Source organism: Aedes albopictus, chromosome 3 (assembly GCF_035046485.1).
Source record: "Aedes albopictus strain Foshan chromosome 3, AalbF5, whole genome shotgun sequence".
Classification (NCBI taxonomy): Eukaryota; Metazoa; Arthropoda; class Insecta; order Diptera; family Culicidae; genus Aedes; species Aedes albopictus.
This window is the reverse complement of record NC_085138.1, coordinates 152,056,320-152,082,802: the sequence shown is the minus strand read 5'-3', so window position 1 is coordinate 152,082,802 and position 26,483 is coordinate 152,056,320. Positions and strand designations below refer to the sequence as shown.

The following is a 26,483-nucleotide window of genomic DNA, read 5'->3' as shown; positions in this document are numbered from 1 at the left end:
ACGACCGGTGCGAAAATGGGTGGATAACGAAATTAAAAATCGTTAACGACGTGCTGTTGCGTGTGTAGTGTTAAGCCCACAAGTGGGCTTGGTCTAAATAAAAAAAAACAAAAAAAAATGTTATTTCTATCCAACAAACTGTTTTCATGTTATAATTTTTTGAAGACGGTAAATAGAATTTTGATACGCCCTTTTCGAAATTAAATCATTCACGAAACCCAGCGTATGAACATCACATTCAAATTAAAAAAAATGTCGAGTAAAAAATATTTTCGTGTTTTGGGCTGGAAATGCACCATAGTTGACTAACTGAACGTTTTGTCTAATCAGAAACATGTGGGGCGATACAGAGCAACTTGAATTAAATACATCATACCGAATGTTTCTTTCCATTTTCTATATATTGACAGCAAAATTTGAAATTATATGGCTATTCGCCTTGAACGCCTTCAATGTGGACAATATAACATATCGAAAGATAAAAAACGGAAAATACTTTTCGAACCCAAAACGCCAAATTGTCGAAACCGAGGAAGAATATTGCAAATGACAGTATTTAAAAATGATGCATTACCTACGTAAAAAAATGTTTGATTTGATAACAGGGAGACAATGAACTATCATGACACCGCCAGCTGATGAAAACCAAAAATGCTTATTTAAATCATTTGAACAATTTATTCATTCGACGATTTGGAGTTTGAAGTTTTGTGACCAAGCGGTGACCGTAAAACCACGAAAACTGCAACCAGTTGAGAGAGGAATCGTTGGACAACCTGTGAACGTAAAAGACATGTAACCAAAATAAAACAACCAAAGCAAATTGTTTTTCCATTGTAATCACTAGTTTATTAAATATGTTTTCAATGTTTTAAAATAGTATAATTCATATATAATTTCTTCATCAATCATTGTATAGATAGCATTTTTTCCACATCATTCTTCTCAATCAGTTTTTTTTCTTCATCAAGATTAGATTATTATTACAACACGTTTCATGTTACATTTATATAAACTCATGTTTCTCTAGCCCTTGCTTGCTCGCTTTCCTCGACTGACTGGTTCCTGGTGCAAAATGTTGCACAATTTGCTTCCAGTTACCTTACATCGAAATACATAACTAGTTACCTGTGCATACCTGACTTCCCCTCTGTCGGACTCATTGGACCCATGGACCAAACCCCATAATTCCCTGTGTTAGCAATATTGCTACTTATCTTCATACATTTCACACCTCACTTACTCTGGTTTCCTTCCTAAGCTGATTCTTTTGATCATTGCTCACCATATTCTTTCAATTTCCTGACATTATCTACTTTCTTGCTGTTTAGTACTGGTGAAGAGGGGCACGAGGGGGCTAAGCTATGTCTCATTACCTGCCAATTGAACTCTCTAATTAGTAGCTGCATTTTTCACCCGAACACGATTATACTGGCTCTCTCTAGCTCGGAAGGCACTTAACCTCGCTAATTTACACACGTACGTGAACGTGTGGTTGGACGATTTCGTTGCTTCATTTGATTTTGGTGTGTTTTTGTTCTAATTAAGGCAAATTGTGTGGCTTAGGAGCTATTGGTTACAACGACAGCAGTCTAGCTGTAAGACACTGACACTACCTGATTGTGGAACCGTGTTGCCAGTCAGCAGCAAGCTGGCTGACCGTTCGGTTTAACATTACAGTCAGTGGTAGAATTGTTCTTTTATTGGTTATTGATTATATAAACGGGTAGTAAAAGTGTTCAAAGTATATCGTCGTCATCATCATCATTACACATTCATTGCAGGGCTTCCTCAGTTAGTAGACAATTTACTTTCGGATGTCGTTTATGAGTATAACATAAAGCACGAAATAAAAAGCAAAATGAAGTGCTGAAAAACGTGATGAGGTGGAGCTGAGTCGGGCGATAATGTTATCGAGATATACCGATGAAAATGGGGTGAATTTGAAGTGAGGTGTGGGGGTTGAACATGTTGAATCCGTTTTGTATGTAACTTAAGTAAGGTTGGAAGTATTATTTTTCATCAAAAAAGTTACAGTATTCGATTCCGTTTGTTAATATGAATCATTCTGAGTCTGAAGAGTGCTAATAAACTTTCGAGGAATCGCTGAATACGCTAGTAGATCTGATGACCTTATTTCCAGGGAATTCTTGGGCGACTCAGCATATCTGCAGAGCTCTATGTTTTTTGGACCCTCTGCGCATGTCCCACGTTCAAAAGGTTACGAACAATCACTACTGGTAACACTTGTAAATCTTAAGACCATGTAGATTTGAAGACCTTTTTCCACTTCTTGAGCCTCGATCTTGGCATACCCAATTGACCTTGGTTCCAAGAACCTCCAGAGCATGATACACTTTCAAATATATCGATCAATTGCTGGCAATACATGTGGATCAGAAGACCAAAATTTGAAAGAAGTTTTTGTTTGTGTAAGAAGACCATCATAAGGTCGACTTCAATGATCGTTTCCTTCCTATGTAGGAGAGGTGTCCCATGATCTAAGGCTTACGGGTCTCCTGGACATCCCACAAGTTCAAACGTATTAAGTGAAGTTTGTAGGTTTTACTACTTCGGGATTCAGGTTGATCATAGCATTTCATACATCATTTAGTCAAGGCTGCCTTAATATGGGCCTTTTTGATCACTGATTAACGCTCGTAGATCAAAAAGACTATGTGGATGTGAACATCTGTTTTCCAGGAAGTCTCGGGATGACCATGAATATCCGACGGTGGATGTACTGGTTAAGTTGTTCCAAGCATCGAAGCGAACATGGAGTTCGGTTGTAGACTTGAAGATCTGTATTCATGACTACTCAGAGATCATTCCTTGAAAGTTCCTGGAACTTTTTGGATGTGCTCAACATTCTAAACTTAAAACGAGAGCAATCGATGACTGATGCCTGTGGGTCTAGACGGCAATGTGGAAATAAAGACCTGTTTTCCAGGAAGTTGTTGTGTAACCAGGATGACGTGGTCATGTTGCATGTTCAAAAATATCGAGGTAACACAGGATCAAGGCAGCTACCTTAAGATCTATCCTACAGAAAGTTCTTCGATGACGTTGGTAGGGTTTAAGGACAAAAGGTCGAAATAAGTTTCGACCTTTTGTCATTCTACCTTCTGTCATAGATTCTTGATTCTTCGTTGGAAGATCATAATGCTCGATACTCCGTTAATTGTATTTCCCTGAGCTTTCCAACAGTTTTACTGCCGTTTTAAAGCGATCATGGTTTACGGTATTAGATTTGAAGACCTATTTTCCAGAACGTTCTCGAATAACCTAGAACTCTCTCAACTCTCGATTGTTTCCAAAACATCATTCTATGGAGGGTCTATGAGGTATGTGTTAACATTCGACTCGTATACCTTGAAGCCGTGTAGATTTGAAGACCTACTTTCCAGGAAGTTCTTGGAAGACCAATAAACTGACACGCTCGTTAGACATGGGACATAGCTTATGTAGGAAGATTTCCAGGATTTATCATGGAGCAAATTTCACGATAGTATTGAACGATGGCCGGCTTACGCTTGTAGATCTCAGAAAGGTCCTCTGGAATTGCATAAAGGTCATGGAATTGTAGCCTGCTTTGAATTTAGGCTGCCTGAGTATGGAATGTAACTCCCGAGAAAACAATTCATGGTGGCTCCACCGGCTTTCTGGATAAGGTCATGTAGATATGGAGACCTACTTTCCAGGGATGTCTTAAATGACCCAGAACATCTGTTGAACTCATGCTCCACATCGGGAAATCGCTGTACATCTCAGGTAGACCTGAAGTCCTATACTCCAGAAAATTTCTCGTAGATGCATGAGGTCCTAAGTTCTTGAATATGTAACACAGTCAAAAAGTGTCAAATAATCGCTGAATCACGGCATCAAGGATCTACGACGTATACTGCCAAAAGCTTTTCGCTAAAGCAGCGAGACCAAAGTGTTTAATACATCATTCCGTTAAGGCTTCCTGAGAAGGATCGTATCCTTTGAAAGATTTTTCTATGAAGCTTTCATGGATCATCCGGATGTAGTTCATGCTCCAAAACGTTCAGCAATGACCCGGTATCGCTCGTATATCTTTAGGCCTTACAGCAGGTCTTCAATGCCTTTTATGGAACTTTCAAATGACTACTAATATCCATTGAACTCAATTCTTAAATTATCATAGTACCACTGGCTGCACATTTTCAATATAGAGTGATCGCTCATTACCGCTTATGTAGATCTTGAGGTCTTCACTTCAAGAAGCTTTGAGTGATCTTAGTGAGTTTAAATATTTAGCCTCCTTTGGTATGTACCGTATTCATGAACATCCAAGAGGTCATTACGCGAGTATATTGAAGGTCTTGTTTACTAGGAAGCTCTTGGATGCCCAAGAACGTTCGTTGAACTAAGTTCTCTATTTATTTCAGTTCCTTAGGCCTCCTGGAAAGGATTCGCCCTTAAGGCATTTTGAATAATAGATCTTAGGAATCAAACTCCAAAGAGGCTCCTAAGTATGGACTGATTCAATAAACTTCTGAGATATGAGAGACCAGTTCATGGGGATTCCCGGCCTTCATGAATGTACTCCGCCTTCAAAAACTGGTCAACGCTTCAAGACCTTAAGATCACGTTGATTGAAAGACCTTTTTCCAGGAATATCTTGGAGTGCAGGAATATCTGATTCACTCAATTGTTTGTTGATTTAAATTCCATGGGTCATCTTAATACATACGTCTACCAGTCGCAAGTAGGTTGCTGTAGATCTTAAGATCAAAGATTCCAAGTAGGCGTTATATTTGAAGACCTGGCTTTAAGAAGCTCTTTGATTATTAGCCATATGTGTTGCACTTAATCCGTAGTTCCGGGGCATGTCCTTTATTCAAATGTATCAATCAGTCACTGATAAACACTTGTAGATCACAGTACTTGATTCAATACTCTAATCCAATGTATTTCTTTTGAACCTTTTTAAGTATGAACTACATTGCACCTTCAATGAACCTCCTGTACATGCTCTGCGTTCAAACTGATTGGACGGACACTGGGTAATGCCTGTAGATCTTAAGATCTGTACTACAGCAAGATCATTGGTCATATCTCGGTTGACTATAGTAATCAATACTTGATGCTGTATATTCTGATAAACTGAAGTCACTCCGCTGTAGATCGTCAGACATGTACTTCAGAAAGGCCGTATATGAGGGATGGTCATAATATTCGATTTGTCATTCAGGAAATTTTCATGGTCTTCCAAGAATGTGTTCTGTATCCATAAACGTTCGATATAGCACTGGATCCGAAAGTGAATCATCCTGTTCGTCTTTAAGGACTTCTTTAAGGACTTTAAGGAAGTCCAAGAATACCCGTTGAACGGGATACTCGATTCATTTAAGCTCCATCGACCTCAGAGGCTCGTATCGAAGTATCAAGCAGTAACTCGTTTGCGTTTGTACATCCGGACAAATTTCCTAGAAGCCTTGAGCCTGCTGAGTTCTAGCGGTCTTATAGTCCAGGGGTGTCCTGAATAGCCGAGAATATCCAGTAATCTAACTAGTTGATGGCGCAGTTTAGTACAAGTCAGGAAATCCCTTTGTTAATCTTCAGACCCATATTCCAGGGAGTCCTTGGATGACGCAGTATGTATGTATGTATGAGTATGGCTTGTATTTCCCCTGTAGGTCTGAGGGGTGCTATTCCAGAGTTTTCTTGGATGACCTAGAACACATGTTGAACTTTGAATTTTAATTCAATACGAAACTATGACCCTGGCTATGACATTTGAAAAGGTCCTTACCTTCAGGAATCAAGGCAATTATGACAAGGATTAGTACAATGCAAGTTTGTAGTAGTTTACTTGGACAAATTCACATACTTATCTTTGTTCAAGCAGCTCTTCAAAGTACTATTCATTCTATGGAGGTTCTGATGACCTTCATAAAACCTTAATCATTCGATATAAGTTAAATTATGGCTCTAAGGACGTCCTCAAACTAACTTGGCTTCAAAATGTTAGTTGATTTGCATGTCGTTGATAGTCGTTGCAAGTCGTTGATATTCGTTATGGGAAAACAATACATGAAAAAGTTGTACTAAAACTTAGAACTGCATTTCAAATGATGTTGCCGGCATTATCAGTTTCTGGAATCAATAGTTTCAACCACAAAAGTTACATACAAAACAGAGACCACATTGAGAAGTTTTAAAATCCAATCAATTATGAGGGATAATCCTCACGTACACTTTGAGTATCTAATATCTAGTACCTAATCTTTCGAAATGATGCCAAGCATTTTTGTGCTAAACACAAAGCACCACGTGGTTTAGAACCACTCTTATTCAAATAACGTGATCGATTGGAAAGAATAAATATAATTTAGATCTTTCTTTTGCTAAACAAAATCAAAATTAGCCTAAACTTTATACCGAAAGGTTCTCGACGAATTCCGGCAATTTTAGAACCTCTTCTTTCAACGATGTTATCCGGAAGCTACTTCTTGGATTGTTAGTAACTCTTTGGAATTTTTCCTACTATAACGAATTTTTAAGAAAAATGAAACAAATGAAACACAAACAAAATCCGTCTATTTTTTGAAAAATAAGTCTTCCAATTGTGAACAATGAAATTTTATGACTGCTATTCGAAAAAAAAACAATCTTAACTGATCAAACAGACATACCATTCGTCAATTAATCTGTCAACTTTAACGTTTTGACGTTTGAAATTGTCACACATTAGTTTCATGTACCAACAATACGGAACATTCCTATTGTATTTTCCTGATTTGCTTGTTCATCAGACACGATTTATCCGATCCGATGACGATTTTATAAAACTTGTACTAAAACCTACATAACCAGCCCAAAGGCTTGAACCATCTTTTATGCTAGAGGATATTCATTTACACCGTTTAGTACAGTTTAGTACATTTTAGTACAAGTCGCAAACCGATCAGCAACTCCGACAAACTATGTCCGACATCCATCCAATATTCCTAACTGGATTCCAAGTCATGTTTTCGAGGAAATATCTCAAGGAATGCTTGAAACCCGACCAACGGATCTTCACGCGGTCATTAAGCCTGCCATAACTGTCATTGCACTTGGTGCGCGTGATGATGACTTGTGGTGAGTATGACAAAGAAAAAATGATCAGTGAGTTTGCGGTGCCACATGCTCCCATTATTGGATGAAAATGTGAAAATGAGAACAGACATGAGAAACAAACAATCGAGAAAAACACAACGAACGAAAGGAGACGTGAGAAAACAGAAACAAAAAAAAACGGAAAAACTCAAGTAATGTCTGGCTTTTGCACCTCATCGTATTTCTTGTCAGCTTCCTCAGCCATGAAGCGGGCTTCCTTCAGCTGGTTCTCAAGAGCGTCCATACGCTCTTCATCGGCCAGGGCACGGTTCTCAAGAACCTTGCGTGCACTGTGTGTTTGCGTGTGAAGTGAGTGCGTTTTATAGCCGATTTGTTTGTGTGTCGTTGTCGTTGTGATTTTGGAGCGAGGGAGGGTTTTTAGCACGTATGAGTGTGTTGTTGAACAGTTACACAGTTTGACAGAGAAGAAGAAAATACAGAGAATATCATTGGTTAGTGGCAATTTGGTTCTTTCGATTGGCGGCTGAAAAGTTAAAGGTTCTGTAAAATATAAGGTGGTTGCGCGGTGGCGGCTTCACTGGCGACGTCGACGACTGGAACGAACGGCTGCTGAAAACCTGTGAAAGGAATATATAGAAGAGGTTCCCTAACGGCCCTAGTTTTTTTCTGACTCCTCAAATGGAACCGGTTACGGTTCCTCCTAACCTTAAACGGCGGTGGCGGTTGCGTTCAACCGAGTAACGTAGGAAGTATTGAGTGTACCTCTTCGTATTTTTTGTCTGCTTCTTCTGCTATTAGTTTGGCCTGGGATAATTGTGCTTCCAGTATCGCTACTCTATCGTCTTCCATGTTTGTACGGTTTTCAAGGGCTTTTCTAATCCTGTACGTGAGGGGGTGAAAACGGTGTGTACCGCGGTGAGTAAAATGGTATGAGAAATACGGGGGAAATGTGAAGAAACGCCGAAAAGCGCTTCGTGGACTAACATTTGGTAATAGGACAAGCAAACTGAAAAGGGTGCTTGAAAAGGACTACCTAGAGGTTGGTCAAGTCCCCGTCAGGAGCTTGGTCAAGACTCCGTCAGGGGCTTGGTCAAGACTCCGTCAGGGGCTTGGTCAAGACTCTGTCAGGGGCTTGGTCAAGACTCTGTCAGGGGCTTGGTCAAGACTCCGTCAGGGGCTTGGTCAAGACTCCGTCAGGGGCTTGGTCAAGACTCCGTCAGGGGCTTGGTCAAGACTCCGTCAGGGGCTTGGTCAAGACTCCGTCAGGGGCTTGGTCAAGACTCCGTCAGGGGCTTGGTCAAGACTCCGTCAGGGGCTTGGTCAAGACTCCGTCAGGGGCTTGGTCAAGACTCCGTCAGGGGCTTGGTCAAGACTCCGTCAGGGGCTTGGTCAAGACTCCGTCAGGGGCTTGGTCAAGACTCCGTCAGGGGCTTGGTCAAGACTCCGTCAGGGGCTTGGTCAAGACTCCGTCAGGGGCTTGGTCAAGACTCCGTCAGGGGCTTGGTCAAGACTCCGTCAGGGGCTTGGTCAAGACTCCGTCAGGGGCTTGGTCAAGACTCCGTCAGGGGCTTGGTCAAGACTCCGTCAGGGGCTTGGTCAAGACTCCGTCAGGGGCTTGGTCAAGACTCCGTCAGGGGCTTGGTCAAGACTCCGTCAGGGGCTTGGTCAAGACTCCGTCAGGGGCTTGGTCAAGACTCCGTCAGGGGCTTGGTCAAGACTCCGTCAGGGGCTTGGTCAAGACTCCGTCAGGGGCTTGGTCAAGACTCCGTCAGGGGCTTGGTCAAGACTCCGTCAGGGGCTTGGTCAAGACTCCGTCAGGGGCTTGGTCAAGACTCCGTCAGGGGCTTGGTAAAGACTCCGTCAGGGGCTTGGAGAATCCTTCGTCAGGGGATTGGACAATCCTTCGTCAGGGCATGATCAAGTCTCCGTCAGGGACTTGGTCAAGACTCCGTCAGGGGCTTGGTCAAGAATCCTTTGGGGTTGGTGAAGTCTTCGCAAGGGGTTTGATCAAGCTTCTCTCAGAAGCTTGGTGAAGCCTCCGTTTGGGACGTGATAAAACCTTTGTCAGGGTTTTGGTCAAGCCTCTGTCAAAAGCTTGGTCAAACCTACATCAGAGGCTTAGTCAAGCCTCCGTCAGGGGCTTGGTCAAGATTCCGTCGGAGGTTGTGTCAAGTTTCAGTCAGCCTCTGGCGGAGGCTTAACCAAGCCCGTGACGGAGGCCACGGAGCTTCCGCCATGGGCTTAACGCCTCCGCCAGGGGCTTGGTTAAGCCTCCGCCAGGGGCTTGGTTAATCCTCCGCCAGGCAGGGATGGGAATACTCACTTGCAGAGAGTTACACTCACTTGATGTTTTCTCAGCTCAGAAGCGTGCAATCAGGAAATGGAGTATGGATGACTTTTGCCTTGTGGTTTTGTCTAAAAGTTTGCCGAATAGAGTAGGGGTCGCATAATTTACATTCACCTCGTGGAGAGTTGCCTTCGCAGCTCCTTCACGACTTCGGTATGCGTGTGCGACCCCTACTCTATTCGGCAAACTTTTAGACAAAACCACAAGGCAAAAGTCGTCCATACACTATTTCCTGATTGCACGCTTCTGAGCTGAGAAAACATCAAGTGAGTGTAACTCTCTGCAGGTGAGTGTTCCCATCCTTGCCGCCAGGGGCTTGGTTAAGCCTAAGCCAGGGGCTTGGTTAAGCCTCCGCCAGGGGCTTGGTGAAGCCTCCGCCGAGCCCCTGTCAAGCCTCCGCCAGGGGCTTAGTTAAGCCTCCATCAGAGGCTTAGTCAAGCCTCCATCAGGGGCTTGGGCAAGCCTCCATCAGGGGCTTGGGCAAGCTTCCGTCAGGGGCTTGGTCAAGCCTCCGCCAGGGGCTTGGGCAAGCCTCTGCCAGGGGCATAGTCAAGACTCCGTCAGGAGTTTGATCAAGCTTCAACAGGAGCTTGGTCAAGCTTCCACAGTAGTCTGGTCAAGCTTCCGGCAGGGACTTGGGCAAGACTCTGTCAGGGACTTGGTCAAGACTCCGTCAGGGGCTTGGTCAAGAATCCGTTGGGCTTGGTGAAATCTTCGCAAGGGGTTTGATCAACTTTCTCTCAGAAGGGGACTTGGTAAACCCTTTGTCAGGGTTTTGGTCAAGCCTCTGTCAAAAGCTTGGTCTAGCTTCCATTAGAGGCTTGGTCAAGCCTCCGTCAAGGGCTTGGTCAAGACTCCGTCGGAGGTTGTGTCAAGCCTCCGCCAGGGGCTTGGTCAAGTCTCCACCAGGGTCTCAGTCAAAAGCTTGGTCATGTTTCAGTCAGGGGCTTGGTCGAGGCTTTGTCGGGGACTTGGTCAAGCCTTTGCCAGGAGCAAGGTAAAGCCTCTGCCATCGGCTTGGTCAAGTCTACATCAGAGACTAGGTCAAGCTTCTGTCAAGGGCTTGGTCAAGCCTTCGTGAAGTGCTTGATTCAATCTCCATCAGGGGCTGGGTCAAGCCTACGTCAAAAACTTGCAAATCTCGAATCATAATTAGAAGGTATTCCATCAGAAGTTTAGTGAGATCCCGGAGCACTTATGATAGTACGTTTGTACTAAAAAGTCATCGTATTTCGTAGCCTTTTCATTCACCAGCTAATCAGCATTCTGTCCAGAGAATCAAGATGGATATTGGTCATGTCTATTTAAGTGGAGGTAGGACAACAAACAAATAACAGAATTTCAGTTTCTTTTTGTTTGGTTTCTTGCAAGAAGGCAAATATATAAAATACGAACTTAAGAACAATTTTAGAGCAAGAGCTACAAGCATCGTGGAGGATGGGATGACAACGTAGAAAAAAAAACTCATTTCTTTCTACTCATTATGCTAACGGGCGTATCTGGATTACGCTCCACATTTAGTTAAGTTCCAAAAATAAATAAAATTGCTATTATTCCAGAGAATATATTTAACCTTGAAACAGGGATGGGAACACTCACTTGCAAAAAGTTAGACTCACTTGTTATTTTCTCAGCTCAGAAGCGTGCAATCAAGAAACGATGTATGGACGACTTTTGCCTTGTGGTTTTGTCTAAAACTTTGCCGAACAGAGTAGAGGTCGCCCACGCGTACCAAAGTCGTGACAGAGCTGTGAAAGCGACTCTCCACACGGTGAGTGTAATTTACATTCACCTCGTGGAGAGTTGCCTTCGCAGCTCCCTCACGACTTCGGTATGCGTGTGCGACCCCTACTCTATTCGGCACACTTTCAGACAAAACCATAAGGCAAAAGTCGTCCATACATCGTTTCTTGATTGCACGCTTCTGAGCTGAGAAAATAGCAAGTGAGTGTAACTCTTTGCAAGTGAGTATTCCCATCCTTGCCTTGAAAATTTACATCGGAAAACATTATTTTATTCTTCATGAAACAGGGTTGTGTAGTCCTTAAAACAATTATGTGATTTTAAAGTAGTTTAAAAATACAATGCGTGCTTAAAACTACGCAAACTACTTTTAGTACTAACTAAAATCAACTAGCCAACCAGAGCAAAAATTTTACATCAAATTGAAATACAAAGAATGTAATCAATACAAGTAACATTTATGATCAAATGGCTTCAGGTGAATATATAACGAAGTCACCCCTCGAATTTTCGAGAGCACAAATCTGAAGAACCATATGATGGATTGCGATGAAAAATTGATCGATTGGTTACTACCAGCGGGTGACCAATCGATCAACTTTTCAGCGTGGTGAGACATTGGGTTCTTCAGATTTGTGCTCTTGAAAATTCTAGGGGTGGCTTCGTTATATATTCACCTTCAGAGATGCTTTTAGAATCACCATAAAACCATGATGAACTCATTTGGTTTTAATGATGGCTCGCAGAATCTTTTTAGAACAAATTTGACCATAAAATGTTGTTTGGGAAATCACAATTTGTAGGAAGATTTCATTATGAATGCTGGGAACTGTGAACACCGCAATCGGTAGCAGTGTTCCCAGTTGTCAAGAAATCACAAGTTTACAGTTTACAAAAAAAAACTCACGAAACATATGAGTTAGTATATTCTGAAATTTTGTGAAGTCTTCCACCTGGTTTCTGTTTGTTTATTATCCTCCGACCACATAACCCAAGTAACATTTTGATGACCAATTAGTCCTGTAGATGTTTTGACAACCATCATAAAACATTATACCTTTTATTTTGGTTTAATGATGATTTTAAGAACCTCTTCTAGTCTAATTAACTGAAAAATGTTACTTGAGAATAGACCTCCAATACCATCAAAATTAGATCAACAATTGAAGAAAAAATGAAAATGAAATCATCTCAGAAACGTCGCAGTTCTTAGCCCGCTCGCAACCGCGCCAGGTACACATAAAAAGGTGGAGCGCGCACCACCCTTCACCCACGACGAAGACGGTGTCTTGACCGGTGACGACCACTTACCGTTCGCTCTCATCAGCAGCCGCCGAAGCCTCTGACAACTTAGCCGTGGCGGAAGCCAGACGTTCTTCCGAACGTTCCAGATCTTCCTCCAGCAGCTGAATACGACGGTTCAGGGCAGCGACTTCGGATTCGGCCTGTGGAAGAAGAGAAGGAGAAAAGAAAACGATGATTAGTTGACTGTTTTTTTTTTGTTGTTGACAGATGGTTTTCGGTCATGATTTGACAGATGGGGGGAAGTGTTGCCAGTTTTACTGGATTCTTAGAAATGAAGGAAATTATCGCTTCCAAGGCGTCAGATCAATCGATTCAAATCCGCTTAAACCGATTATTACAACCACATTGTTTTGCTGTCGTGATTCCGTGTAACTCTAACCCAGGGTAGTATCATGGTCAACCGCCAATCGATGGAACGCGTCGCGTGGCAAACGATACAAGCTCACCCCCAAACAAGCGACGCGGTGATCATCATGTAGAGTAGAGGGAATAAAATAGCCATCTCAATTGGACGGTTAACAATAACAATAAAGTACCCAGCCAGAGTACAGGCAGGGTGTGTTGCATAACTTTGACGACCAGACCAGAGGTGGTGGTGGCGTTTGATTGATATTAAACATTACGATTTGATGGGACTTGCCTGCCTGCCTCCCGTACTGCATAGTGAGAAACCATAAAAATATGGGCCGAAGGGCGTCATCGCCTACCGTTGTTGTTGACCGCTCATTGGATTCAAATGCCGCCGAGCCACAGTATTCAATAGATCGGCGATCATGAACGAATGCATCTTCTCGGTATCATGGGTTCGGAGTATCCGATTGATTACAAATAGAATTCTTGTTTCGTTCCGGTTGAATAGAGTTGGTGCGGAGTTGGTGATGACGCGGACCAGTTCGGTGGACCGACGAGGTTAGCGAAGTTCTGAATTGGAATAGAGTTTCCGATTCGATCGGATGGGGATCTGAGGGAAATGAGTGAAATGCACTCAATGATCCATGGCGAGAGAGAATTGTGCTTTCAAAATATGTAAGTCTATTTCCTGTTATTTGTTCCGGTTTCAGCTGAAAACTGTACGAGCCAATTCGATAAATTTCAGATGCATTAATAAATTACTTCTCTATTTGGTACTATAATGATTTGTTGTTTTGTTTTTAAAGCATTTTTTACGTCTACAGAAATTTCCAAGCATCGTGAATTTTTGGAAAACTTTTGAATTTATTCTTCAAGAAACTCCTAACGAAATTTTTGGTGACTCTACTGAACAAAATCTAGAATAATGTCCTGAACACAATCCTGAACGAACTCCAGAAGAAACTTCGAAAGATTCATGATGGTAATTCAAGCTTTAAATTTGAAATATTCGGATGAGCTCTTGAATTCTCGAATAAAGTCTTGTCCATAACATGTTTCAAATCAAAGCAGTTTTTTGCATCCGAGTCAATGAAGTTTTCAACCCTAGGCTAGTTCATCTCAGGACATTACTTCCGAAAGAAGAACTCACATTGGGTGAGTTCATTGGAAATGAGATTTAATCCCAGATCTTTGACGTGAAAGGCATGGGCTTTAACACCAGTTCCGCTCCACCCTAGCAGTAGTTCTTTTGTACTGAATCTAAACCAACTACTGTACTGAATCTATCACCAACTACTAGATAAAACAAGTGTGCAGCAGACTTGGAGCGATGGTTAAAGCGCAAGCCTCTCACACCGAGTAGCTGGGATCAAGCATGGGAAACACTCATTCAATTACGCCTCTTGAATAAAGGAATGCACAATCGGGAGAGCGAGTGCGCCTCTCCTGAAGTCAATCAAACTCTTGCTCAACTTCCATTGTCCGTTCTCTTCATTCGCGGATCACTGAGAGCGAGACAAGAAACGAGAGTTTAAAATGAATCACTCGCTACCGGATCTGTATGCCGAAAGAGCAATAATGAACCCGAAGTGCGCAATCTGGAGAGCGAGTGCGCCTCTCCTAAAGTCAAGCGAACTCTTGTTCAAATTCCGTTGTTCGTTCTCTTCATTCGCCGAACACTGAGAGCGACACAAGGAACGAGAACTGAGAATGAATCACTCGCTACCGGATCTGTGTGACAAATGAGCAATAATGAACCCAAAGTGGGACCCGGAAGCATTCGTTTTGAAACGTGAACAGCAGTGCGATGTTTTTTCGTATGCACTATTGTTGCAGTGCGATGTTTTCCGAATATATTGTCGTCGCGGTTGGAACCCGAAGTTTCCCCACACCCGACAATCGAATTTTCTCAAAATCCATACGTGAAACCTAACGTCGGACGTAGTACGCTGGACAGCGGACCTGGCCCTCTATCCAGCGCACTGTGCCCGACTTACGTCCGACACACGGTTTAGGAGAAACATCGATTTTCGCGTGACAAAAATTCCGATTTTCAACTGCATGAACAATACAATGACTACATTCTACAGACACTGACAGTTCTTTGACGTCTGTGAGTTGTTGCTGCTATCGAACGTTAACTGTACATGCTAAAACTAAAACAGTAATAAGCTGTTTGTAGAACGTAACTCTTCATACAAGAATTGCAGCGCATTGCAGCCTTCGACAAAGTTGTTCAGTACATCCTAGTATATACTCTTTCGGTCCTCTGCACCACCGTGGGTGCCCAGGACTGAAAGTAAGTAAGTAAGTAGTATATACTTCAACATCATCAGTTTAAAAGTTTCGGACAAATGCTAGTCACATACGATAAAATAAAAGCAAAAAGTAATGGTTGTCTCCTACAAAATGTCCTACACATCTCAAATTCAAATTGCAATGTCAAAGCGTAGGGGTAGCAAATTCTGCTCAAATTTTGCACAGTTGCTCTGGAGCCGAAATGGAACCAAAACAGCCCAGTTCTTAGAAGACAATAATGCTGACCTAATCTGGAAGAGCATATTGTTTATCGTCGCTGTTTTTTTCTTACTGCAATGTCGAAAAGACTATAATCATGCCTAGTTTGAGTAGTGGCTATGGCAGACCAGTCTTCAGCATAAAATATCAGCAACATATAATACAACTAGTTTTTGCAGTGTAGAATTTAAATAGGTAAACTCACGTATCATGCCTCGAGCATGTATGCTTGTCAAAACGCATTGTTAGTTGTTCTTTTTTCCTACCTCTAACTATCTCCACTCCACTTCCTAATTGTATTTGCATAAGTTTTGCCTTGATGACAATTTTGAATAAAAATTCAAAATTCAAAACAATTGGCTTCAAACAAGTACTAAAATTATACATCTTACTTTTATGACAACAACATGCCCAAGTAACACAACATGTTATATAATAGTTTAAAATTCACTTTTAATGCTTATTCAGAAGTATTTTTCTTGTCATATTGACTTAAAACAGAACACCTATATAATCAAAACAGCGCAAAAAATGGCGGCTTATAAAACATCTTATAAGTTGTAATAATGTATTTGAATACACTTATAGAACTTAAAATGACGTCCACAGTACGTTCAAATCAGCGCTTGAGTAATTTTTAGCTGTAATTTAGTTATTTATGTACAATAAAAGCTTGGAAAATACGATCCTAAAACAATCTTATTTAGAAGTTGGAAATAAGCTGCTTTCAAGTGATATAACTAAAAGAATACACTAATATTTCATAGCATATGCCAATGTTGAGATTAAGCTATTTCTAAGTGAAATAACTTACCATCATAACTTATCAAGAAGAAAATCAATTTAAATGTAGACAATTTGTGAAAAAATATTCACAATTTCATTTAATTTTTTCAACCCGAAAAAAAGTTTCTAAGTGATGGCTGCTTTTCATAGCTATACAAATAAACAAAAATCTGAATTGGGTATAACTCAATGGTGCATACAAATGTGTTTCATGCGATTCAAGATTTATCGTGAAACCACAGTTTTTACTTGCCCGTGAATTAAGCGCCACTGAATTGAGTTGAAAAAATAACATATCCCAGCCAATTAATACTGCTTTGTTAATATTTATTATAAATCCACGTGCAGAAGCAATATGGCAGTTTGGCGAAAGACCTACAGTGCCGTTTAAAGTGTTCTAAACAACTTCAATCTCATTTTTGATTAATCCTACAATCCGACTCACAATGATTCACTCCCACAGTGCCTCAAATAAAATATTAATATGAAAATTGTACATTTGTACTGTAAATAATAGTTTTATTTTCAAAATAGGAAAATATTAGAGCTAATTTATTTCTCATTTTCTTTTAAACAAAAAATATGTAGACAAGTTTTTGATTGGTACTGTTACTAAAAAAACTTATCCATTTCTACAAGCCTTCATTATCATTACGAAGTTGAAACAACGTTGGAATTGCATTGTGACAGCAATCCAATAATAGATTGTGGAGGTAGTTTCAAATAACATTTGTAATACGTCTCGATAGCGTTAAATTAACACGCGCATATCAAAATATTTGTTTGTTTGTTTTGGGGCAATCATTACAACATAAGTATAACTATATTACAACTTATTATTTAGTGAGGCTAGGATTTTGACAAATGTCAAAATATTTTTCTCGCATCGTGACGTTCGATTTTTTGAAGGTAAATAACCAGGAATAATCCGCGAGTTGTACTACAAATTATCGAAATGAAATATCTATTATGGTAAGGAAATTGGCTAGCTGCACACTTGCTTGCGGATGATTCTATGCAACAATCAGCCACCGGCAGGTGCTGATGAAATCCGTGAGAAAAAGTGCCACATCAGGAAGCTGGCAAATCCACGTAGACGTACACTTTCATTACAGGGCGGTGCCGCTAAAATCAATTTGGTTCTATTTCGTCATTATAGTGACAGAAAATCGGAGCCAAAAAGTTTGCTGTAGCGCGTACAAGATTCCTGTTGGATAGGCGTTTGGGTTTTCACTGCCGTTCTGGCCTTGCAGTTGGAGCAGATTTCTGAGCGCACCTGGAGTTGGTTTTGGTTTGGCAAATAGTTTTGCTAGCACGATGAGCTTGATGCTCTAGTATTGTTATTTGAAAGTAAATTCACTACATTTCATACATGATGAAGTTGATGAGCAAAACAAATTGTATTTTTGGTGTTTATTATTGACAAACATAAATAGAGCCTAATATTAACAAAAAATGTTTCCTAATGCTCATATATGACATTTATAATACATCTTTTGAAAAGTATATTTTAAAAGATGTTTTCTGTGTTACTTGGGATGTCTCACCAAGCAGCATTCGATTTCCCCCCTGAAATCAATTTACACAATCCAAGCATTGAATAAATTTTATGGCGCACTCATGTGAGATACAAATCGCGCACAAAACTTAATGCAAATCACTTTCTCCACGCGTCTTGTTTCGTTGCCTTGTTTGTGAAATATGCCATCTTTAGTACCTCCTTGTGACTGGCATTACCCGTTCCGGACCAAAGAGAGAGATCCGAACCAGAATGACATCACTATCGAAGGAAAGCGAAAGCACTGCCCCCCTTGAACCAACAGCGAGTCTGATGGACGAGGAGTCTGAGTCTGACTGTTCGTCATGGGGAGGTCTGACGCTGAGACAACTAACCATGCACAACAAATCCGCATGAACCATAAACCACTAAGGAGCTGTGTGTAGAGCCGCGGATTACTCATCGCCGTCGTCAGTCGACACTTTTGCTCTCAACCCATATTTGAACAATGATCGCCAATTTGACAGCTGCTCAAATACCATCCCCTCGACGTTGACGACGACGGCGACTTGGTCGGAGGCCACGGTAACTCACACGTATTGCCATATAAGACCATCCTTTTCTTGCGGTGGTGGTCCTTTTACGGAGGGCGAGCTGGGCGGCCGTGCATCCGAGAAGCTTTTGGAATGGTCGGACGAACGGCCATTCAGACGGGTGATGTCATGTGAACAGGGGTTTTCAAGCTTGTTCGCCAACGGTGCACCACTTGAATACCATACACTCAATGCACCACGGAGCTCAATTGCACTGGAGACGAAAACAACATTTCTTACTCATCGTTATCGAAAGACGAAAACAGAAGTAACATTGTAGACAATAAAAGTGCAAATGATGACTTCTTTCTTGTTGAACCCTACAGGCAGAAAAATAAATTGTAAACACAATTAAATTCTAGTTCAAATCAACTGATTTTTGAGTTTACTATAGCGACAAACTCATTTCTACTTTAAACTGAACTGTTCTATTGTTTGATAACACAAATATTTTCATTTGTCGAAATTTTTGACAGTTTGTAAAAACAAACAGAGATATGGTATTTTCAACATGAAATAATGGATTGATTCAAACGGCTGCACTTTTGCCACTAACAAACCCGGAATGTGATTGTGTTGCTGACGGCAGCAACTGCGGCAGCTCGTCGGTAAGCGGATGGGGAAGAGAACGACTAAAAAAAGACAAAAAAGGCAAAACCGATCAACTTTTTGTGGATCCTGTCGTGAATACCTGCGCGTTATCCATCACGGCCAAAGCTGCACTTGGAAGATGGCGTGATGGATTTGCTACACCTTCTTCGTAGTGGCGATGTTGGGGTAAGCATTCTATAGATGTGTGAGTGCTTTCCGACCATGTTTATGGTTTTTATTTTGTTGAAACAAATGAAATTTTTGACATTATATGAAATGATGGTAATCGGATGTTTTTTTCGATTAACTCTAAATGAAAACAATTAAATATAACTTTGAAATAAGTAAATTCTCAGTTTGAAAATCAACCATGCGTTTTATAGTTTTGAACAAGCGCCAATTTTCTGCGTGTAGCTGTCTGCTAAAAAGATTGAAAAGTTTCATCAATTTGAGCAACTTTGGAACTCTGACTAAGGCAAAAACTCCCTTCTATGGTTGAGAATCCCTGTCATAAGCGAGTACCCAACTCCGTTGATTCGTGTCGGTCGATATGAGTCGCCGCCGTCATCGCCGTCGTCGGTAGACAAGGTCACCGGACCGGATGATTGCTTCCAAAACGCACAGAATCAATCTACCGGCCAAACGGAATTCATGTTACCGATTTCGGAATCGAACTCAACTTCCCGCGAAAGGATACGAGCATTTTAATGACTTTATTAAATTAATTAAGGTGATCGTGCTCGATCTCACACGGACGGACGGCCGACAACGCCACGGTCTCCTCATTAGGCATGTGAGAAAAATTTCAATAAGGTACACAAGACTCACTTCAACTCGGATATGTACGCGAATGAGTCATCATCCACTTGGGTACTGCCGCAATAGGAGCACCGACTGAGATTGATCAAACACACGGATAAAGAGGTTTCTTTGCTGCTGCAAATGAAGAAACGTGCCCTTGTCGAGTGAGACCGGTCACCCTGTTTGCACTTGGCAAGAGTTAGCTTGCTTAAGTTCAACTTATCAGTTGCATTCCATCGAGGTGAGAGTGAAATTTCCAGCGCAGCGCCGTACCGGTTGTGATTGCGAAAAAAAACGATATCCAGCGATATCTCATATGTCCCAGATATGACGTGGTTTTTGGTGGGACAAGGGAGGCTATTCATTCACTTTTTCCCCCTCAGATTGGGCTGATTGAGGTTTTCGGGGAATTGTGCTTAATGGTGCAATTTACCCCTAATTTTAATGAATAATTCATTTTAGGAGTACTTAAAAAGCCATGACATCATTATTAAGTGAGTCTACAGAAATAAGTAGATTTGTTTATTAATTCAAGTTAGGAACTAGTAATCCACTAATCAAAGCGAACCTGTGCCTCTGTAATCCTTTCTCCATTACTAACATCCACCAGCTTCCGAGCAGAAAAAAGTTACAGTGGGCGAGCGAATGCATCATCAATCCCTTCCCCATCTTCATGTTGACTATATTTTGACGTAGCAAACACCGTTTTCGCTCCAGCACTTGTTTCAGGGGGGGATGCTTGATGCTTGTTCACTCCAAGCCGGTATCTGTTGATTTCTTGTGTAAGTGCAGCGGATCTGAAGATATAATCACTACGGGTACGGGTTTCAATGACCCTCTGTGTGCTTGTTCTGGAAATTGTTGATGGAAATTCAAAGAAAGTTAGGAAAACTTTGCATGGTTTATGATTGATAAATTTGTGTCCATCGATTTAAACAAGAAACCAAGATCCAAAGTATTCGTTCAGGAAATTGATGGTTTGAACTCAAAAAACGGTAAAACCGCGAAAATTTGTTCAATTTTGATAAAGGAACACTAATCCTAGTTAATCCTAGTCTGGTTTATCTCGGGACTAACAGCTTCACGGCCCTTCCGAAGAAAGAAGTTACATTTTATGAAATTATCGGGAGTGAGGATCCAGTGTTGCCAGTACCGCGCGAGCCAAAAATCTGAGAAAATTTATGGAATTAATTTCTTAAAAATCGCCAATTATTATTTGTAAATCCCCAAATTTGGTCATAAAATTCTTCACATATCTCTTCGGAAAACAAATAAAACTTTGCCGAATGTTTTCATGTAATTTTATGAAGATCTCGTTTTTGGACATTACCACAAAAATTACTTCATTGATTAATCCAAAGGTTTTTCCAGAAAATCCACCATAAATTTTATAAAGCATTTCCAGCGTGCATTTTTCATTTTCGGATTGTGTAACAGTTTTTGGATTTCGAGAACATTAGGTTATTGGTCTCAGGAAGCCCAGCCTGCGTACATATTATTTTAAGATTTTGGTTCATCTATTTAAGCATTTCGTTAGATTGCTTGGTAAAGTTCCCAGAAAAAAAAAGTTCGGAGGAACCTTAAGAGCAATTTTTGGAGGAATTCCCAAACGATTTTTGGGAGAATTTTTATAAAACAGCTTTTGAGGAACTGCTCGAGAAAATTTTATGAGAGTTCCAGGAGAGGCTTTGAAAAGAATGATTGGAAGAATCTTTGAAGAACTTTTTGCTTAAATTTATGAAGGAATCGTCGGACTACAAGGATGTCAGACTACACTAAAATTGTTTTTAAAGATTTTTTTGGGAAATTTTCAGACAAATTCTAAGGATTTATTAGTAGAATCCTCATAGACTTTTTAAGAAGAATTCTTGAGCAAAAATCAGATGAACAACCTTTGCTATTCTTTGAAAGGACAGATAGATAAATTCTTAGTCTCAAGAAGAAGTTCCTGAAGCAAATTTTGGAAGAATCCGTTGAGAAATTTTGAAGGAGGATTTCCTGAACGATTTGAAGGCAAAATAATAAAGAAGTTCTGGAGGAACTTCTAGAGAATTCCTTAAAAAAGTTTTACGAGAAACTTTTAGAAGAATGTTTAAAAAAATCTTTGAAGGACTTCTTCCAGATTTTTTTGAAGGAATCGTCGGACTCCAGGTTTAGGTTTTGAAGGACTACAAAAAAAAATACATATTTAGAAATCCTCGTAAAAGTATTTAAAGCAAGTTTTCAATGGCACTTCTGGAGGATTTTTCAGACAATTTCCAAGGATATCTTGGTTGAATCCTCATGGACATTTTAAGAGGTATCCATGGACAAACATCAGATGAACAATCTTAAGAATTCTTTGGAAGGACTCTCGGAGGTATTTCTCGTGAAATCCTTCAAAAAGTCTTTGAAAGAATTTCTGGAGGAATCACTAAGAGAATGTCTGGAGGAAATTTTGTAGAAATTCTCGGTGAAAAGAAAAAAATGGAGCTATATTCTGAACAACTTTTTGCGCGAACTTTGGAGAAATTTCTAGAGGATTTAGTAGAATAATGGAAACATTCTTGAGAGCATTAGCGAACAAATTAGAAATGGATTGCTGGGGAATATTTTGAAGAAATCACTAAAAATTTTCTCGAAATTCTTGGAAAAACCTTATCAGAATTCCAGAAATAACCTTAGAATGAATTCATGAACAAATATTTGTTCTATGATTGCGGAAAGTTCTTGCAGTAACTCGTAAAATAATTGTTGAAATAAATTTGGAAAAAGTTGCGGTAGAGATCTCTAAAAGATTTTTCTTAAAGACTTGAGATCGTCGAGAAACTAATGTTAGAAATTTCAGGTGAATTCTCAAACAGATAAGAAGAAATTCTTTAAATGAAAATTGAAAGGTTCTACAAATGGAAATTCTAATAGTTTTAAATTCTGTAGCCAGCTGTACGTAGAGTGAATTTTTGGCAGGATTTTTTCAATTTTTCATCAATAATTCTTGAACTTTTGAGAATTAGTTAAATAGATTCCCAAATTTTTTTTTTTAATTATTGATGGAAAATCAAATGAATCCTTGAGTAAATTCAGATGTTATCCAGGATATTCTAGATTTTGAAGAGTCTTGGATAAAACGCCAGTAAACTCATTCCGAAATTTTAATGGCAATTTTATAAAAAAATCTTTAAAAAATCAAACAAAACCTGCAGCATATTTTATCAGAAAACCTTATCGAAGGCTTTCTGGCATTCACAGTTGAATCGCACAATAGTTTTCAAATTCTCTAAAAATAATGAACGTCGCATCGTGATTTAACCAGAAACTATTCCCACATTTCCGCCCCTATAAAAACGGAAAATAAGTTTTTTTTATTGTCATACATTTTATCAAAAACTGAAACTATTTACGTACCCGAATTCAACAAAGAGTGTATTCAAAAAATCTATAAGCACATTTCTGAAGGTATCTTCGACGAATTTTGACCCTCCATAAAGGCATTTCTGAAGATTTCAACAGGAACTCCTAGAAAATTCCACAGGGAATTTCTTCAAAGTTATCCTAGGGTCTCGGAACCACAGATCGAAAGTTCAACGCGACATAGGTAGCGGTCCGTTTTTTGTAGATCACACTCGAATAAATAAAGTCATACTTTGAGCAACCAATGAATGCTATCATTTTCGCTCAGGGTTTCAAAGGGCTTAGAGGGCTTTTGAGAAAGTTTCAAGGGGATTCAAGGCATTTCCGGTGGTCTCAATGGAGTTTCCGGGAGTATCCGAGAAATTCGGGAGCATCCAGGAGAGCTTCTGAACGTTTCAGATGGCTTTAGGAGCTTATATGAGAGTTTCAAAGGAGTGCCAAAGCGTTTCAGCGAATTCAGGGATTTTCAAGTAACAATTTGATTACCAATGGAGGTTGTGAGAACCTTCATAAACCTAATGCCTTTTATTATGGTTTCATGATGGTTCTGAGAACCCGATCTAGGCTATTTGACTAAAAATGTTATTTGGGTGAGTTCAAGGGAAGGCTACGGGGACCTCGGGATGTTTTCTGAAGGGTTTCAGGGGCTTCAGCAGAGTTTAAGCGAAATCTACGGGACTCTTAGAGAATTATCTGAGGAGTTCCGAGATGACGCTTCGAGAAGATGATTTCATGATATTTTAGGGACTTCATTATCATTGAGGAAAAGTTAACGACAATCTCAATGGGGTTTTTGTGCGGAGGATTTTTGAACGTTTAAAGGCGTTTCTTCGTGGTTCAGTGAAAGTCATGCTTCAGAGGACTTCAGGAGCTTCAGCAGAGTTCAAAGTAGTATACTGAAGTCTGATGGGTTTCAAGGCATTTCAGAGGTTTGCAATAAGTTCCTGGGAGTTTCAGGATGCTTCGGCAGAGTTTAAAAGTTGTAAAAAGTTGTCTCAGATTCCGGATATGCCAAAGTGTACCTGGACATTTGGAGGCTTCAGTGGGAGTATCAGTGGACTTCAAGAGCTTCTAGGAGAACTCCAAGAGCTTCACGTGGCTTTCACGAGAGCTTCAGTGGGATTTCAAAGCTATGTCAAGGCGTTTCAGTGGGTTTCAGAGGCTTTTATTAGGCTTCAGTACAGTTTTAGGGATGTCTTCGAGAGTATCAGGCAAGGTATCAGGGGTGTTTTTCAAAGGGGTTTCAATGCGTTGAAAAGCATTTTAGTATATTTCTGGGGGTTTCAGGGAACTTCAATAGAGTGAAGTGAAGTTTACGGAGGTTTACGGTTTTTTTTTTTTTTGAGTTTCTAGACATGATAATGCGTTGTGAAAGCTTTCAGGGGACTTCAGGTGGTTTTCAGGGGCTTATGTCGATTTGAGGGACAGATCACCGAAACCTCAGGAAGATTATGCCAAATCTCTGAGCGATACATGGCATTTCAGTGGGTTTCAGTAGGTTTGAGGGATCTGCATTTGAGTTTAAGGGAAGTCTTCGGGGTCTCAGAGGGTTTTCAGTTGGGTTTCAAGGCGTTTCAGTGGATTTTAGGGTAAGAGTTCAGTAGAGTTTAAAAGTAGTTTACGGGAGTCTCAGGGGGTTTTCTGAGGTATTTTCATTCAAGGCGTTTCATTGGTTTTCAGGGATATTTGAGTTTAAGGGAAATCTACGGTTGTCTTAGGGTGATTGTAAAAGGAATTTCAATGTGTTGTTGTGTGTTTCAAGGCGTTTCCAGAAGTTTCAAGAGGTTTTAATTCAGATTCCGGATATTTCCAGGCAAACAATGGCACCAGCACCTTATGTGTAAAGGTTCCAGTGTACCCGAATTGCTGACAGTATTGCCATGGATGAAACAACATAATATAAATCTTAGAAGCAAATTCAATGATTCGTTTTAACCTGGTTTTTCACCTTGCTCAAGAAGTTCGAGTCGATTTGTTCATCACCCTGCCAGAAGTTATTCTTCCGATTCCTTCATAACAGTTATTTTTTGTACTGAATAATACCTCCAATAACTAAGAAGCCGAACAGCGTTGAACGGATGAAGAAAGTAAGGTCACAACTGTTACCAAAACTGATTCTGAGTTCCTTAACTTGGAAACCGTGCTGCCATGGACGCCGGTGAAACGTGCTATGTACCATTGAAAAACACTCAACGATCCGTGGGATCTATGGTATTCATCAACAGTAGCGTAGAAGCAAAAGTATAATTCCACACGATATCGAAGTAGAGGAAGTGGTTAGGACTTACAACCGACATCGTAGTCTCGGCAGAAAATGAAAACGAGGGTGTTAAGGATTAGCAATTGTCCATCAGGAACTTATTGATGCAAACCTTTGGAATACAAATGCTCTGCGCAGTCCGATGAAAAACATTTTTCACACGTCCACAAGCACAGAACCACTCATAACCCATCATAGAAAAACATGTGAGAACGTAATTACTTCAATATGTAGAATCTGCTGTTTCCTTTGTTAATTACATTCCTACAACTCCGCAAACACCATGTTCTGCGGAACGCCAGAAATGCCATGAACCGTAAACAGATGAATGAGTAATTTACTCTTCTCCTCGTGTTAAGTAAGGCAAAATCCCACACACGTTCTCATCGCAGTTTATTTTTTTTTGCACAAGCAAAAAAAGAAGCGAAAAAATTTTGCCCAAGCCAACTAAGTATAGGGGGGTACGTCCTCGATCTCGATCAAGCAGTACCTCCGGTATCTTCTCGGCCTTCTTCACCCCGCAATTCCTATCGACACATTCTACATACAGTGCTACGCTGCTGGTGTGGCAGACGACATTTCGCTGATATCACGTTTTTAGCATTCATCGACTACTGTCTGTCTTCCACTTTTCCGACCGTCCACGTCCACTCCCTCGAGAAGAAAGACATGCTACTCACACTACAGCAGATAGCGGTGTGGTGTAGAGCTGGGCACCTTGCTGTTCATAAGTAGCCGGCCCGGCATTTCCCATTCCGAACACCGCGGAGCGGTCTCATCTATGAGTCGTCATCGCACACCGCATCGTTAGTGGTGATGGTGAGCTGTTCAAGCCGGAGTCTCTCTGAAGAGTTGAGTCTCCAACTGCTGCTGAACACACTCGAGTAACTCGAGCCCTCTCCTTCCGATGTGTGCCAAGAGCCAGCAACCTTGATGATGATGCGACTGATCCCGTCGCGTCGTCTTCCAACCAAGATGACGACTACCTACGGCTCCGGCCCGGCGATCCATTATTGTCGGAGTATGTAGTGTGGAGAAAATTGATTTGCCACAAAGCGATTCCATCCCGCGGCCGCCGCGAGGCAATTGGGAACTGACTCACTCCGCCGCATTATAAGAGCGGAGTGAGCTCTTTTGCTTTGACAACGTGGTGCGGTTGCTACCACGCCCCGGCTTTTAGCCGGCATTTGCCTGCTGCACTTCCAGGTACCT

The 26,483-nt window shown here is 40.8% G+C and overlaps 1 protein-coding gene across 35 annotated transcripts in view; it reads right to left on the bottom strand.

Moving 5' to 3' along the window:
- The window catches only part of LOC109431900 (tropomyosin-2), a 164,621-nt gene that overhangs the window by 62,081 nt on the left and 76,057 nt on the right, over nt 1-26,483 (bottom strand). For 18 of the 35 annotated variants that reach the window (XM_062842701.1, XM_062842709.1, XM_062842705.1 and 15 more), the window contains 2 exons: nt 12,491-12,624; nt 7,301-7,418 (listed from right to left, as the gene is read on the bottom strand). In XM_062842701.1, coding sequence (XP_062698685.1) covers nt 7,301-7,418; nt 12,491-12,624 — 252 coding nt within the window. Of the gene's footprint in view, nt 1-7,300; nt 7,419-7,851; nt 7,970-12,490; nt 12,625-26,483 lie in introns of all 35 variants that reach the window. The other 17 variants (XM_062842711.1, XM_062842703.1, XM_062842710.1 and 14 more) reach the window with 1 other exon arrangement.